The sequence below is a fragment of the Sphaerodactylus townsendi genome, linkage group LG15, assembly GCF_021028975.2.
Source record: "Sphaerodactylus townsendi isolate TG3544 linkage group LG15, MPM_Stown_v2.3, whole genome shotgun sequence".
Classification (NCBI taxonomy): Eukaryota; Metazoa; Chordata; class Lepidosauria; order Squamata; family Sphaerodactylidae; genus Sphaerodactylus; species Sphaerodactylus townsendi.
Genome location: NC_059439.1, coordinates 32,682,095 through 32,696,325, shown reverse-complemented (window position 1 = coordinate 32,696,325; position 14,231 = coordinate 32,682,095). Strand labels below are relative to the sequence as shown.

Genomic DNA, 14,231 nt, shown 5'->3' with positions numbered 1-14,231 from the left:
TTCATTGATCACTGTCATGGCAGACAAACAAAAATAATCAGAGTGGATTGACTAAATATTATATTGCATCACAGTAAACGAACAGGCTTTTATTTTTTGCCGGATCTGACCACTGCACACAAAGCAGTAGTTCATATCAGTGGTGGGATTCAGCCGGTTCGCACCACTTTGGCAGAACCAGTTGTTAAAATGGTGCTTGTAAACAACCAGTTGTTAAATTATCTTAATCCCACCACCGGAACCGGTTGTTAAATTATTTGAATCCCACCACTGGTTCATATCCCCCGCTAGGCAGCCCCTCCCTCTAACGGTCCTCCCTCTAACGGTCCTCCCCAAAAGCGAACGCATTCCCAGGCTTCTCCAAGGTCAGAGCCCCGATAAGGGGCAGGTGCTGTCTGCCTGGGAATGAACCCATTACGAACTACCTCTGATCAAAGCAAGCACAGGCACTGAAATTTTGGCGTCACAGCCTCCTGGATTCCCCTGGGTGCACGTGGCAAGACACAAGAGGGGGAACGGGGGAATTGACACTAGCCCCCTTTCTCTCTGACGGCATCTTAAGGGGCTCCTCTGAAGATGCCAGCCACAGATGCAGGCAAAACGTCGGGAGAAAATACTACTGGAACACGGCCATACAACCTGGAAAACCCACAACATCCTAGAGATTCCAGCCTGGAAAGCCTTCAACATATATTGTTATTTGTTAACAACAAATGACAACGTGAAGACAATTCGGTGCTATTGAGAACTCAGGTGATCTACGGGACTCAATACACCACACCTTCTCCTCAGGTAACTGCTCGTATCTTCTGGACTCTTCACTCTCACCCTTGAGCTGCTCCTCAGAAGAGTTTGGATTTATATTCCCCCTTTCTCTCCTGCAGGAGACTCAAAGGGGCTTACAATCTCCTTGCCCTTCCCCCCTCACAACAAACACTCTGTGAGGTAGGTGGGGCTGAGAGAGCTCCGAAGAACTGTGACTAGCCCAAGGTCACCCAGCTGGCGTGTGTGGGAGTGCACAGGCTAATCTGAATTCCCCAGATAAGCCTCCACAGCTCAGGCGGCAGAGCGGGGAATCAAACCCGGTTCCTCCAGATTAGATACATGATCTCTTAACCTCCTACGCCACTGCTGCTCCTTCTAACCCAGGGGTCTGCAACCTGCGGCTCTCCAGATGTTCACAGACTACAAATCCAATTGGCCACGCTGGCCGGGGCTGATGGGATTTGTAGTCCATGAACATCTGGAGAGCCGCAGGTTGCAGACCCGTTTTAACCCATTTTCTCAAGTCCCACTAAAACTTCCTGCGTAATGACAAGTCACACTGACTTCCACCCTGCAGTGCTGCCGTGTGGCTAGCCCACCCCCGCCCCCCACCCCCTCAATGGGATCTCACCGTTTTCCCATGTCTCTCCAGCAGCGATAGTCCCGTCTGGAAGTTCTCCACCAGATCGACGGCCTGGGCACAGGATTCCGGGTGCTGCTGCCACACCCACGTCTGTATCTCTTGGGGCAAAATGGCCAAGAACTGTTCGAGGACCAGCAGCTCCAAGATCTGCTCCTTGGAGCGGCTCTCCGGCTTCAGCCAGAGCCGACAAAGGTCCAGGAGCTGCCCGTAAGCCTGCCGCGGCCCCTCGGCTTCTTGTAAGCGGAACCACCGGAAGCCCTGCCGTGCCGTCTCCATGGCGATGCCGCCGTCCCCCAAAATGGCCGCCTGAGCTTTCCCGTTGTCATCCTCGGCTTCTGGATTCTCGCAGGGTTCTTGAGTTTCTCCATCACACCGGGTCACTCCTTCTCCTTCAGAGTTCACCGCTTTGTGTGTTGAAGCCACACTGGCCTCATTGCCCTTCTCCGAAATCACCTCAGGCTGCATTGACTCTTCTGCACTAGAGTCGTCTGTTTTCCTTTTACAGGCTTTACAGAACTGACGGTTGTCCTCCGGTGTGTCGTCTGTCTGGATGGCTTTTTCTTCTTTGGGGTTCTCAAGGGACTTTGTAACCTCCTCCTCCTCGATACTGCCCCCATCTATCACCTCAGTCTGGACTTCTTTGCCCTCATTATCAGCCGCTCCTTGCGGGGAGATCACACACGCCTCCACGCCATCTTGCAGCCCGGCCACCTGGGTAGCGGCCAGCTCTTCTTCGAGGTTAACCTCTTCCTCCTCAATCGTAATCACACAATTCGGCCCCACCATCACCTCCGTCTTTGTCCCTCTCTCTTCTTTGGGCTCGGGCTCGCTTTCAAAAGAGACCACGCAAGTCTCGATGTCTTCTTCCGCCGCGATGTCTTCTTCTGCCGCGGCGCTCAGCTCCTGCTCCTCCGGAGTGGGCAGGATCACCTGCTGGCGGACTTCCCAGCACTGGGGCTTCACGCCCATTTCGTTCGGGTCCATGCGGTCCTTCCGAGACCGGGAGCGCTTCAGGATTTCCTTGATGGTCCCGACGGGAGGGGAATTCTCCTCCATCGCGACGCTGATTTGCACCCCTGGTTCCAACGGTGAAGGGAATCGGAGAACCCAAGTGGATGCCCCTTCAGGTTTGGTGCTCATGGTAAGTTTGCCTTCCAGAGAGAAAGGAAGGGATCTCCTCCTATGTTAGCATCTGTCCACTGTACATTTGGCCCATGAATAAATGTCTTCTGAGGGCACCGAATACAGCGGTAGTTCCTTTGGACTCAGAAAACTAAGGAAAGAATGAAAGAAAGGATATCTATTTTATTTTTCACGTTGACATACAGATAATATGTTCACAGACCCAAAGGCAAGGAAACCCTGGTGGGGGGAAAAGAAGAAGAGTTTGGATTTATACCATTCATCTCAACCATAAGGAGTCTCAAGAGGCATATAAAATCCCTCCAGCGAGATGCAATGGTTAAGAGCAGGTGGATTCTAATCCGGAGAACCGGGTTTGATTCCCCACTCCTCCACCTGCGTGGCGGAGGCTTATCTGGTGAACCAGATGTGTTTCCGCACTCCTACGGGCCAGCTAGGTGACCTTGGGCTAGTCAACAGTTCTTCAGGGCTCTCTCAGCCCCACCTGCCTCACAAGGTGTCTGTTGTGCAGAGGAAGGGAAAGGAGCTTGTAAGCCACCTTGAGTCTCCTTACAGGAGGGAAAGGTGGGCTATATATAAATCCAAATCTTCTTCTTCTCTCCCCACAACAGACACCCTGTGATGTAGGTGGGATTGAGAGAGTTCTGAAAGAACTGTAACTAGCCCAAGATCACCCAGCAGGCTTCATATGGAGGAACTGGAAGTCAAACCTGGTTTGCCAGATTAGAATCCACTCAAAGGTGGGATCCAGCAGGTTCTCACAGGTTCCCGAGAGTAGGTTACTAATTATTTGTGTGTGCAGAGGGGGTGACTAATTGGTGATTTTGCCACATGATTTTTGCCTTAGTTACGCCCCTCCTCTCAACAGTAGCGTGCAGAACTTGAAGCAGTCTAGCAAGAGGTGCACCGGCGTGTGTAGCAGCCTGCGCCTGCGTGCATTTGTTTCCCGCCCAAGGACTGGCGCAGCGGCTGCATCCTTGCCACAGCCCCGCCCAGGAATGCCCTGACCCCGGAATGCCCAGCCACACCCCATCATGCCTCGCCTAGCCCCATTGGCGCTACGCCACAGCTTGAATCCCACCACCATGGGAACCTGTTACTAAAATGTTTGGATCCCACCACTGAATCCACTGCTTTTAAACTCTACACCACATTGGCTCTCCTGCCATCACAGACATAGAAACCAATTTGCCACCATCCTTATAGACACTACCAGTCTGAACAAGTGATTTTCCTAACTTTCACAGCTCATGATTTTCCCCGTAGAGAAGCCAAATCCTAGACTGCAGGTCTGCCCCCACATAGAACCAAGGCCAACAGCAGCTATCAGTTTTTACCAGAAATTCTGGCTTTTGAGTTATTAAGAGTTGTTCTCCGTCTTTAGAGCTACCACCTGTGGCCTTTTACTATGGGCCAGTTCGTACCTGCAAAACTGGCAAAATCCTCACACTGGGGAGGACTGTAGAACATCAGTTTCATATGGGAAGGCGTACCTGAAAACACTCCCAGAGCCCAACACTCTAGCCGTTGGTTTCAAATGAGTTGTTTCAACATTTTGTTTTATTAGAATGTTTAAATTGTTTTTATAGGGTCACCACCTGCCCTAGAACCTAGGATGCTTGGGAAAAGGCAGGTGTATACATGGATTGTTTCACTTTATTTATTTATTTCATCAGCCACCTTTCTCAGAAGGACTCAAGGAAGGTTATACCTCTTGAGTCAGTACAAATCAACAAAATGGCACAGGCTCATTCCGCACATGCAGAATAATGCACTTTCAAGCTGCTTTCAGTGCTCTTTGAAGCTGTGCGGAATAGCAAAATCCACTTGCAAACAGTTGTGAAAGTGGTTTGAAAACACATTATTTTGCGTGTGCAGAAGGGGCCACAGTCAGTAAACAATGCTTTAGGATTGCAGACACTTAGAACGAACCAGAAAGAACTGAAGCACAGCGTTAAGTACTCACACGACACATTATGCCACGCAAAAGTACACAATAGGTTCCTGCCCGCAGTAAGCCACACACCACAATACAGGCCACAAGTCCCAACCATTTATCCAAGCAAGTTTGTAAACCAATTTCGTACAGGGCAACCCTGTTTTCCCTGCAGAAAGACCCTCTTAAAATAATTCAGTTTTGCATAGTTTGTGGGAAGCCAGGTTGTAAGCCACCCCGAGCCCGAAAGGGAAGGGGCGGCATATTAAATCTAATAAAATAAATAAAGTATGTCTACAGGCTGCTATTGATCTTGCCCATTTGCAGGTTGGCGTGGGCAGAAAGCCATCGGCTTTGAAAACCCTGGCTGCGGCGAAATTCTCTTCAGAACTCTCTCAGCCCCACCTACCTCACAAGGTGTCTGTTGTGGAGAGAGGAAGGGGAAAGGAGTTTGTAACCTTCTCTGAGTCACCTTACGGGAGAGAAAGGCGGGGCATAAAACCAAACTCTTCTTCTGCTTCTTTGGCCCTAAGGCTAGCTCCAGTATTTTTTATTTATTTATTACGTTTTTATCTAACAGTGTAACTTCAAGGCTCTTAACTGAGCCAGGAAGGGTCAATTAAACTCCCCCCCCTCCCCAAAAAAAAGTGCAGCGAAACATCCCCTAAGACAGGGATGGCGAACCTATGGCACAGGTGCCAGAGGTGGCACTCAGAGCCCTCTCTGTGGGCACACGCAAACAGAGTCCCCCCCCACACACACATCTTGGCTGGCCTGGGCTCGATTATTATCATCAAACCTAAGACCTAGTTTTGGGGAAGCAGTGTAGGTAACCCTGTTAAGCGCTGTTAAACCCCACCGATTTTCATGCAAAGAACTAAAGCGCGATCCTTTACCTGGAAGTAAACTCAGTTGCTGGCAATGGGGCTTGCTTCTGAGTAAACCCTCCTAGGGTCGTGATTCACATTGCACGGTTGCTTCAAAGCAAAGCCACCGACGACCACCAAGCTTACTCCCGAGTAACGCACGCCTCGGAGCCAACCGTTTTTTCTAAACTGAAACCTCAGTATTCGGGTTAAATTGCCGTGTGGGCCCTTTGCGACAAATAAGTGGGTTTTGGGTTGCAATTTGGGCACTCGGTCTCGAAACGGTTCGCCATCACTGCCCTAAGATCCCCGCCTTCCCAATCGGCATTACCTCCGTCTCCTCCGCGTTCCATTTCAAATCTGTTCACTTTTAGCCTGTTCACACAGGAGCCGGCCGGCTATCGAGGGCCTCTACGGCATCGCCAGAAGACCTGGATAAGAATATACAGAGCTGTGCATCACCTGCGTACTGACGGCAACCGACCCGCAAAACGACACACGGTTTTTAACAAATATCAAATTATAAGGGCAAGCGTATAAGGAGTATGAATAAATCCATTGGCCCCGTCAAACAAAAGGAGGGAGCCAGAAATGCTTGCCTCTGCTGTGGGAAAATAAAGCGTGGGGGAGTGCTGTGCGCCCTCAGCCCGTTCCCACGACCATCTGTTGTTTCTTCTGCCTCTGGTCTCTAGGTCCTCAGCTGCCAGGGCTGGAAGAAGGGCACTGCCCGCCCCACATACCAGGAGTTGCTTTGGGGGCCAACCTGGTCTGTAAAGAAGATGATTTATTCCTTCGGTCCACCTTCAGTGCACTTTGAAGCTGGATTTGACTGTGCAGAACAGCAACATACACATGCAAACAATTGTGGAAGTGGATTGAAGGTGCATTACTCTGCATGTGCGGAAGGGGCCTGGGAATTGGAGTCACTCTTGAATTGGGGGGGGGGGGAATAAAGAGACTTGCAACTCCAAGAGAGATCGGAGTCACTCTGGAATGAGGGAGGGCTGGGTGGGTGGGCGGGTGGGGTGAAGGGACATGGCAATCCAAATTCCTCTCCAGCTGGGGAGAAAAGCAGAGTATTGGGGGGGGGGGAGGGGGCGTTAAGCAGCAGGACTCCTGGGTTTGCATCCCCCCCTCCCAATTCAAAAAGGGGGCCGAGCCGGTGGGTGTTTCCCGTTGCTGATCCTGGGGGGAAAGGGGGCGGCGACGCTGGGGGTCGAGGCAGGCTGAAAGGCAAAGGCGGGACCCCCGGGGGTCCCACTCCCCGTTGCAAAGACGTCGCCGTCCAGCATGCGCGGGGGGGGGGGTCTCCTTCCAGGGGGCGTTGCAAAAGGGGAGGGGGGGGGGCGCCGGGCTCTTCCCACGCTTCTCTCGGAGGAAGGGGGAGAAAGCATCCCCCCCCCCCAAAAAAAGGAGCAAGTTCTTGTCCCTGCCCCCTCCCCTCCCCCAGCCAGCAGTCTCCGTGCACGGAAATGGGGCGGGGGGCATTCTTGGTCCTCGCCCCCCATGCACCCCCGCCGACCCTCCCTCCTTCCCTGCGACTGCTTTGAGCCTTTTGCCCCTCCCCCACCCCCCCAGCCGCCCCCGGTGCGATCTCGGTATTGCTACCTGCCGGGCGGCGTGGTGGTCTCTGTAGGGAAGCTGGGCAGAGTCCCTGGCTGCGACCCCCGCCCCGGTGGCGGGCGCTCCCCTCTTTCCCACGCCCCCTCCTCCACGCACAGGTCGGGGGATGGGAGATCTGGTGTGCCCCCCCCCCTCGGAAATGAGCGCACAGCCCGCGCTGCTGCCAGCCCCTCCCGACCAACCACTGGCTTGCCCTCCCCTTCCGTCTCTTGGCACATGGGGGGGGGGGGGTGGAGAGAGAGAGAGAGAGAGAGAGAAACAGGAATTAACCCCTCCCTTCCCGGCCTGCTTGCAAAAGGGGGAGGGGACGCGCGGCGCTTACTCAGAAGTAAGTCCCGCCCAGCCCGATAGCGCTTGCTCCCAAGTAAGAGCGCCTAGAGGAATGGTTTAAATATTTAACCTTTAGACAATTAAAAAAAAAGAAGAAGCAAAAAATTGCTCATTTAAAAATGTGCCCACTCCGATTAACTAGGCAACAGATTATTATTTTTTTTTTGGGGGGGGGGGGGTTCCTCCTTTTTCTCCCCTTTAACTGTTAATAATTACTTATCCAAGTATTGACAATTACAGCCCCTTCCGCACATGCGGAATAATGCGCGTTCAGTCCACTTTCACAATATTTTGAAAGTGGATTTTGCTGTCCCGCACAGTAAAGTCCAGCCGCGAAGTGGATTGAAAGCGCTTTAATTCTGCATGTGCGGAAACCCCTTTGAAGCCTCCACGTTGGATAGAGGTTTTCCTAGGGAGAAGCATTCCCTGGGCCCTGGTGTTTGGGGCACCCCCGTTGACCCACTGTAAAGGAAGAATGGGGTTTCCCACCCTTCCGAACTATCACTGGATTGGGCAGCTGTGTGGTTTCCGGGCTGTATGGCCGTGTTCTAGTTGTTTTCCTGATACAAAGGCTTGCCTGGCTGGCATCTTCAGAGGATCCTCTGAAGATGCCAGCCACAGATGCAGGCGAAACGTCACTGCTAGAACACGGCCATACAGCCCGGAAACCACACAGCACCCCAGTGATTCCGGCCGTGAAAGCCTTCGACAATACATATCACTGGATTGCTCCTGTACACCTGTATTGATTTAATACAGTGCACCTCACTCGCTTTCCTGGTTTATTGCGCTGCAATTGGCTCACTTTCTTGGGTGAGTATCAGCTCCGCTGTGTGGCCTCGGGAAGGGTTCAGAATCGACCTGTTTAGGATTGCTCTCCTAACCTGCAATCCTTAAAGACCCTTTCCTAGGAATGGTTGGCTGATGGGTCTTGCTTCTGGGTAGACCAACTCAGGATCGTTCCCCTTAATGAACTGGTTCATTAAAATCCAGAGCCCTGAACGAACTGTGCAGTCGGGTGGTTTTTAGCCCGCTTCTGTTTGGGTTCATAACGAAAGTGTTTTGTTCCCGTTTTGCACTTTGTTCAAAATAGCAATGCTTCTCGTTCATCCAGAAGCCAAAATCTGCACAAAATCATAATAAAACGGATGAAAAAAAATTCCAATCAAAGCAAACTAAAAATCCATCCCAGCTCCACCTCCTAGGGGGTAAGCATTAATACAATACAATACAGGAATTAGCAGCGTAATTATTTTTCTGATGAATCAAACACAAACCTGGTGACAATTTACAGACTAATAATTTGTTTTAGCAGAGGTTTTGTGGGTCACGAGAACGACTGAGCTGTGGAGGCTTATCTGGGGAATTCAGGATAGCCTGTGCACTCCCACACACACCAGCGCCGATGATTTGTTAGTTCAGCCTTAACTCGTATCTTCCAGATGTTATGGACTCACTAGCCCCTGCCAGCATGGCCTATTGGCCTTGCTGGCAGGGACTGATGGGAATTGTAGTCCATGAACATCTGGAGAGACGCAGGTTGCAGACCCCTGGGCTAGTCACAGTTCTTTGGAGCTCTCTCAGCCCCACCCACTTCACAGGGTGTTTGTTGTGAGGGGGGAAGGGCAAGGAGATTGTCAGCCCCTTTGAGTCTCCTACAGGAGAGAAAGGGGGATATAAATCCAAACTCTTCTTAATGCTGAAATAAATGTTGCCTGTCTGTTAGGTGTCGCTGAATTTCGGTTCAATTTTGCGGAGACGGCCAAATAGGGTTATGCATTATTGTTTTTCTTTACAAGGTGCGTCGAAGAAGAAGAAGAAGAAGAAGAAGAAGAAGAAGAAGAAGAAGAAGAAGAAGAAGAAGAAGAAGAAGAAGAAGAAGAAGAAGAAGAAGAAGAAGAAGAAGAAGAAGAAGAAGAAGAAGAAGAAGAAGAAGAAGAAGAAGAAGAAGAAGAAGAAGAAGAAGAAGAAGAAAAGGGCCATCAATTTGTAACTGGCTTACAGTGACCCTGCAGGGCAGACAAGAGACAAGGAGAGTGAGGAGGAGAGTGAGGAGGAGGAGGAGTTTTTGGATTTATATCCCCCTTTCTCTCCTGTAAGGAGACTCAAAGGAGCTTACAATCTCCTCCCCTCCCCTCCCAACAAACACCCTCTGAGGTGGGTGGGGCGGAGAGAGCTCCGAAGAACTGTGACTAGCCCAAGGTCACCCAGCTGGCATGTGTTGGAGTGCACAAGCCAATCTGGTTCCCCAGATAAGCCTCCACTCCACACCTTAAGTGGCAGAGCGGGGAATCAAACCTGGTTCTCCAGATTAGAGCGCACCTTCTCTTAACCACTACACCACCCTGGCATGGCAGCCCTAGTCATCTTTGGTAGCTTCCTTTCCAAGCACTAATGGGGGAACGGGGGCGTTTTTCCAAAAGTCCGACCAGCCCAGGCCAAACTGGGCTGTTCCCACTTTGACATTTCTTTGAGGACTATGCAAAAAGGTCAGGTGTGAATGGAACTGCCAGGTAAACCCGCAGGCCGGATTAATCGGCAGGGGCTCCCGGTTTGAGTTTATGCATAACAAAACCAGTTGCACTATTGTGCAAGGTGTGAAATCTTGTTTGCAGAGTCCAGGGCCCTGTCCTGAAACTCTTTGCGCCAAAGAGGGTGAGTGATTCTGGCTGATCATGCCTTTGTTAGGCAAACTGACTGGGTAGGGTTTCGGACAGTGAGCTCTAATGGCTCTCCTTGTGTCTTTGAATGAAGTATCTGTGAACCAGAAGAAGAAGAAGAAGAGTTTGGATTTATATCCCCCCTTTCTCTCCTGCAGGAGACTCCAAGGGGCTTGCAATCTCCTTGCCCTTCCCCCCTCACAACAAACACCCTGTGAGGTAGGTGGGGCTGAGAGCTCCGAGAAGCTGTGACTAGCCCAAGGTCACCCAGCTGGTGTGTGTGGGAGTGCACAGGCTAATCTGAATTCCCCAGATAAGCCTCCACAGCTCAGGCGGCAGAGCGGGGAATCAAACCCGGTTCCTCCAGATTAGATACACGAGCTCTTAACCTCCTACGCCACTGCTGCTGATAGCCCAGCCTAGGACAAGATGAACCCATCAGGGCCTGGAGGCGAAGCAGGGTCGGCTCTGGGTAGTACTTGGATGAGAGACCACCAGAGGTCTGGGATTGCTGTGCCAAGGAAAACGATGGCAAACCACCTCTGTTAATCTCTGGCCTTAAAAACCCACCCCGTGGCTCCGAGTCTGCTGTTAGTTGCAGTTTGATGGCCGTCATTATTATTCATTGTGGACTCTTGCTAGCTCAAGGGAGGGGGGCTGGAAGTCAGCAGCAAAGGCCCTTGGGAGTTTGGTGGGAAGCACAGAGAGGGGGGGATTGGCCACAGGTGAAAGTCCTACAGAGGCATTCTCTGGGAACACCACAATTCTCTGGTGTGCCTCTTCGGCCCCTTCCGCACGTGCAGATTAACACGCTTTCAAAATACTTCCACAATTGTTTCCAAGTGGATTTTGCTATTCCGCACAGCTAGCAAAGTGGATCGGAAGTGCATTATTCTGCACGTGCGGCCTCTGCTTGTGTGCGGCTTGCGTATGTGCAAATAATCTCATCCCAAGAAAACGAAACCCAGGTAGCAGTCCACTGGGAAGATTGCTGACTTGCCCTGAGAAGTGGGTAGTGTACAAGGACTCTAGTGTGGTGTAGGGTTTAGGGTGCTGGGCGGAGAGCTCGGTTCATATCTGCACTCACACACAATGCGGATAGATAGGCCAATCTTGTGTTGGACGTTTTCTCTTAGTCTCGCCCACCTCACGGGGTTGTTGTGCTTAGAGTATGCGAATATCTATTGGTGTACTGAAGAAGGCAAAGGAAAGAGGGAATTGCATTGTGTCGGTATAATGGAGGAGGCCAGTGGTGGGATCCAAAAATTTTAGTAACAGGTTCCCATGGTGGTGGGATTCAAACAGTGGCGTAGCACCAATGGGGCGGGGCACACGGGGCGTGGCCGGGCATTCCGGGCGGGCATTAATAATTTCTCTGTTACTGTAAAAAACTCTTACTGTAAAAAAAAAGTTCCTAATTTCCAGCTGGTATCTTTCTGTCCGCAATTTAAACTCATTATAGCAAGTCCTATCGTCTACTGCCAACAGAACAATCCATTCTAATTGATCGCCTGTCAAATACTTAATAATTTTCAAGTACTTAATTTTGTTTCTAGAAATCAAAAGAAGGATACTTTCCTTAAACATGAACTTGGACCATATTTCTAAAACATGTTTTTTTAAACAGCCCAACAGGGAGAATTACATATCCTGCTTTCTACCTTCGCTAACCAGCCACAGGAAAACAACAGGACTTTATGATTTTTTGGACCTAATGGAATTTAACGGAAAAGCAGACCCACTATCACCCTCTTCGCACACACAAATAATTAGTAACCCACTCTCGGGAACTGGTGAGAACCTGCTGGATCTCACCTCTGGAGGAGGCTGAAAACCGGCTCAGCGGCAGAGAATCTGCCTGCGTCAAGACCCTATCCCAAAGGTCTTCCATGCTCACCCAGCAGAGTCCAAGAGACATGGCCCCAAATAATCCCTGCTTGTGAGGGAGGCTTAGCTTGTAATAATGATTTTCCTCCCCAGCCGGACAGCACCTGGTCCTTATCGCAGTTCTGGCCTTGAAGGAGCTGCAAGGCCTGTGTAAACACTTTCATTTTGGGGGGGAAAAAACCGTTAGGGAAAGGGAGTGCATAGCAGGAGATACAGACTGCTGCCTAATATAGGAATGTCAGCTCCAAAACAAAAATCTGTGTCAAGTCTAAGTGTCTATTAGAATCCAACACCGTGTTTCCCCGAAAATAAGACAGTGTCTTATATTAATTTTTGCTCCCAAAGATTTGCCAGGTCTTATTTTCAGGATGTCTTATTTTTCCAACACAGCTGCATGCTCTGGTGTTCTGTTCGGATCGGCATGCTTCCAAACAAAAAAACTTTGCTACATCTTACTTTCGGGGGATGCTTTATATTTAGCACTTCAGCAAAACCTCTACTGCGTCTTATTTTCAGGGGATGTCTTATTTTCGGGGGAAACAGGGTATGCATGAATGTTTATGTTTGCATAAACATTTAATTTCACATCACATCAAAATGTTTTTTACTAGCACAATGTGCTTTTAACAAATATTCTATACAGTGCTTATATGAGCAACAAAATATCGTTAACAGTATATACCAGCTGATATTCAATATGTAGACGATAGGCAAACATCAGACATGTCAGAAATATACACCAGCTGTAAGCAACCGTACACAACGAAACAAGTATTCTACATAGTGCTTGTATTAGCAAGAATGTGGTAATAGTATTTACTAACTTGTAATCAGTGTGTATAACAGAGGCTAAAATCAGCCTTACATCATATATGACTACAACAGGCAACCATCAGTAAGCATAAACATTCTGATAGATACTTAATGTATTCTGATAGATACTTAGCCTCCACTCCACACAGATTGTTGGTTTCAATCTTGGAATGTTCGATCTGGAGTGTACCTGCCTGATGCAATAAACTGTTTTCAGTAACCCTGAGTCTGGTTCTTGGGCATAGGTCGAAAGGCGCATAGGTCGACAGGAAGGTTATTGGGCACATGCAGTGGTGGGATCCAAAATTTTTAGTAACAGGTTCCCATGGTGGTAGGATTCAAACAGTGGTGTAGCGCCAATGGGGCTGGGCGGGGCACGACGGGGGCGTGGCCGGGCATTCCGGGGGCGGGGTTTTAATAATTTCTCTGTTACTGTAAAAAACTCTTACTGTAAAAAAAAAGTTCCTAATTCACAGCTGGTATCTTTCTGTCCATAATTTAAACTCATTATAGCAAGTCCTATCGTCTACTGCCAACAGAAACAACTACTTCTCCTCTAATTGACTGCCTGTCAAATACTTAATACTTTCAAATACTTCATATTTTGTTTCTAGAAATCAAAAGAAGGATACTTTCCTTAAACAAGGAACTTTACCGTATTGCTAAAACATGTTTTTAAAACAGCCCAACAGGGAGAATTATCCCGTTTTCTACCTTCGCTAACCAGCCACATAGGAAACAACAGGACTTTATGATTTTCGAACCTAATGGAATTTCTAACGGAAAAGCAGACCCAATTAGTAACCCCCTCTCGGCACACACAAATAATTAGTAACCCACTCTCGGGAACTGGTGAGAACCTGCTGGATCCCAGCTCTGGGCATATGTCGACAGGGCATAGGTCAACAGGTAGGTTCCAGATTCCCTCCCGGGCATTTCCAGCTAAGGATCAGGTCATGTGACAGACCTCTGCCCGAGACCCTGGAAAGCTGCTAACAGTCAGGGTGCATGTCCTGGGTGGGTGTGGCCCTCCGCTGCTGAGAAATCGTGGTCAACGAAGATGCCAGTTCTCCACCTTGATCGGCAGCCAAGGTTCTCTGGCGCTTCAGCGGCAGAGCAGGACAAGTTGGGGGCAATCTAGGTTTCCAGACTAGAGACCACCTTGATGCCATCACATTCTTTGGCACACTCCGTCGTCTCCAGATGTCACCCCAAATATCCAGGAGTTTCACCAATGGGAGTTGGCAACCCTTGGTATCCTGGAAGGTATCCAGGTATCCTGTACAGCCTGTCCATCTTTTTGACACATGAAGGAGCGGAGGACACCACTCCTACTAAACCACATTTTTATCCCACCCTTCTTCCAAGAGTGACAGGTGGGTTTTTCATCACTTCCATCTTCTCCTTCCCCACACATTTTCCTTCAGGGTATCAATCAGCACCGTACCATCCAGGGGGACATACGGGGTCAAATGTCCCCGGGCTGTGGCCATTTAGTCATGTGGGGGGGCGGAACATTCCCCCCCTTCCACTCCTCCTTCTCCCCCCATCCATACACTGACTTC

At 49.9% G+C, this 14,231-nt stretch overlaps 1 protein-coding gene across 1 annotated transcript in view; it reads right to left on the bottom strand.

The window, feature by feature from the left end:
* The window catches only part of LOC125444325, a 42,407-nt gene extending 35,306 nt beyond the window's left edge, over positions 1–7,101 (bottom strand). The window contains exons 1-3 of the mRNA XM_048516752.1: positions 6,962–7,101; positions 5,685–5,784; positions 1,397–2,681 (exon numbers count right to left, since the gene is read on the bottom strand). Coding sequence (XP_048372709.1) covers positions 1,397–2,548 — 1,152 coding nt within the window. The 5' untranslated portion in view covers positions 2,549–2,681; positions 5,685–5,784; positions 6,962–7,101. The remainder of the gene's footprint in view (positions 1–1,396; positions 2,682–5,684; positions 5,785–6,961) is intronic.
* Between the last annotated feature and the right edge of the window lie 7,130 nt (positions 7,102–14,231).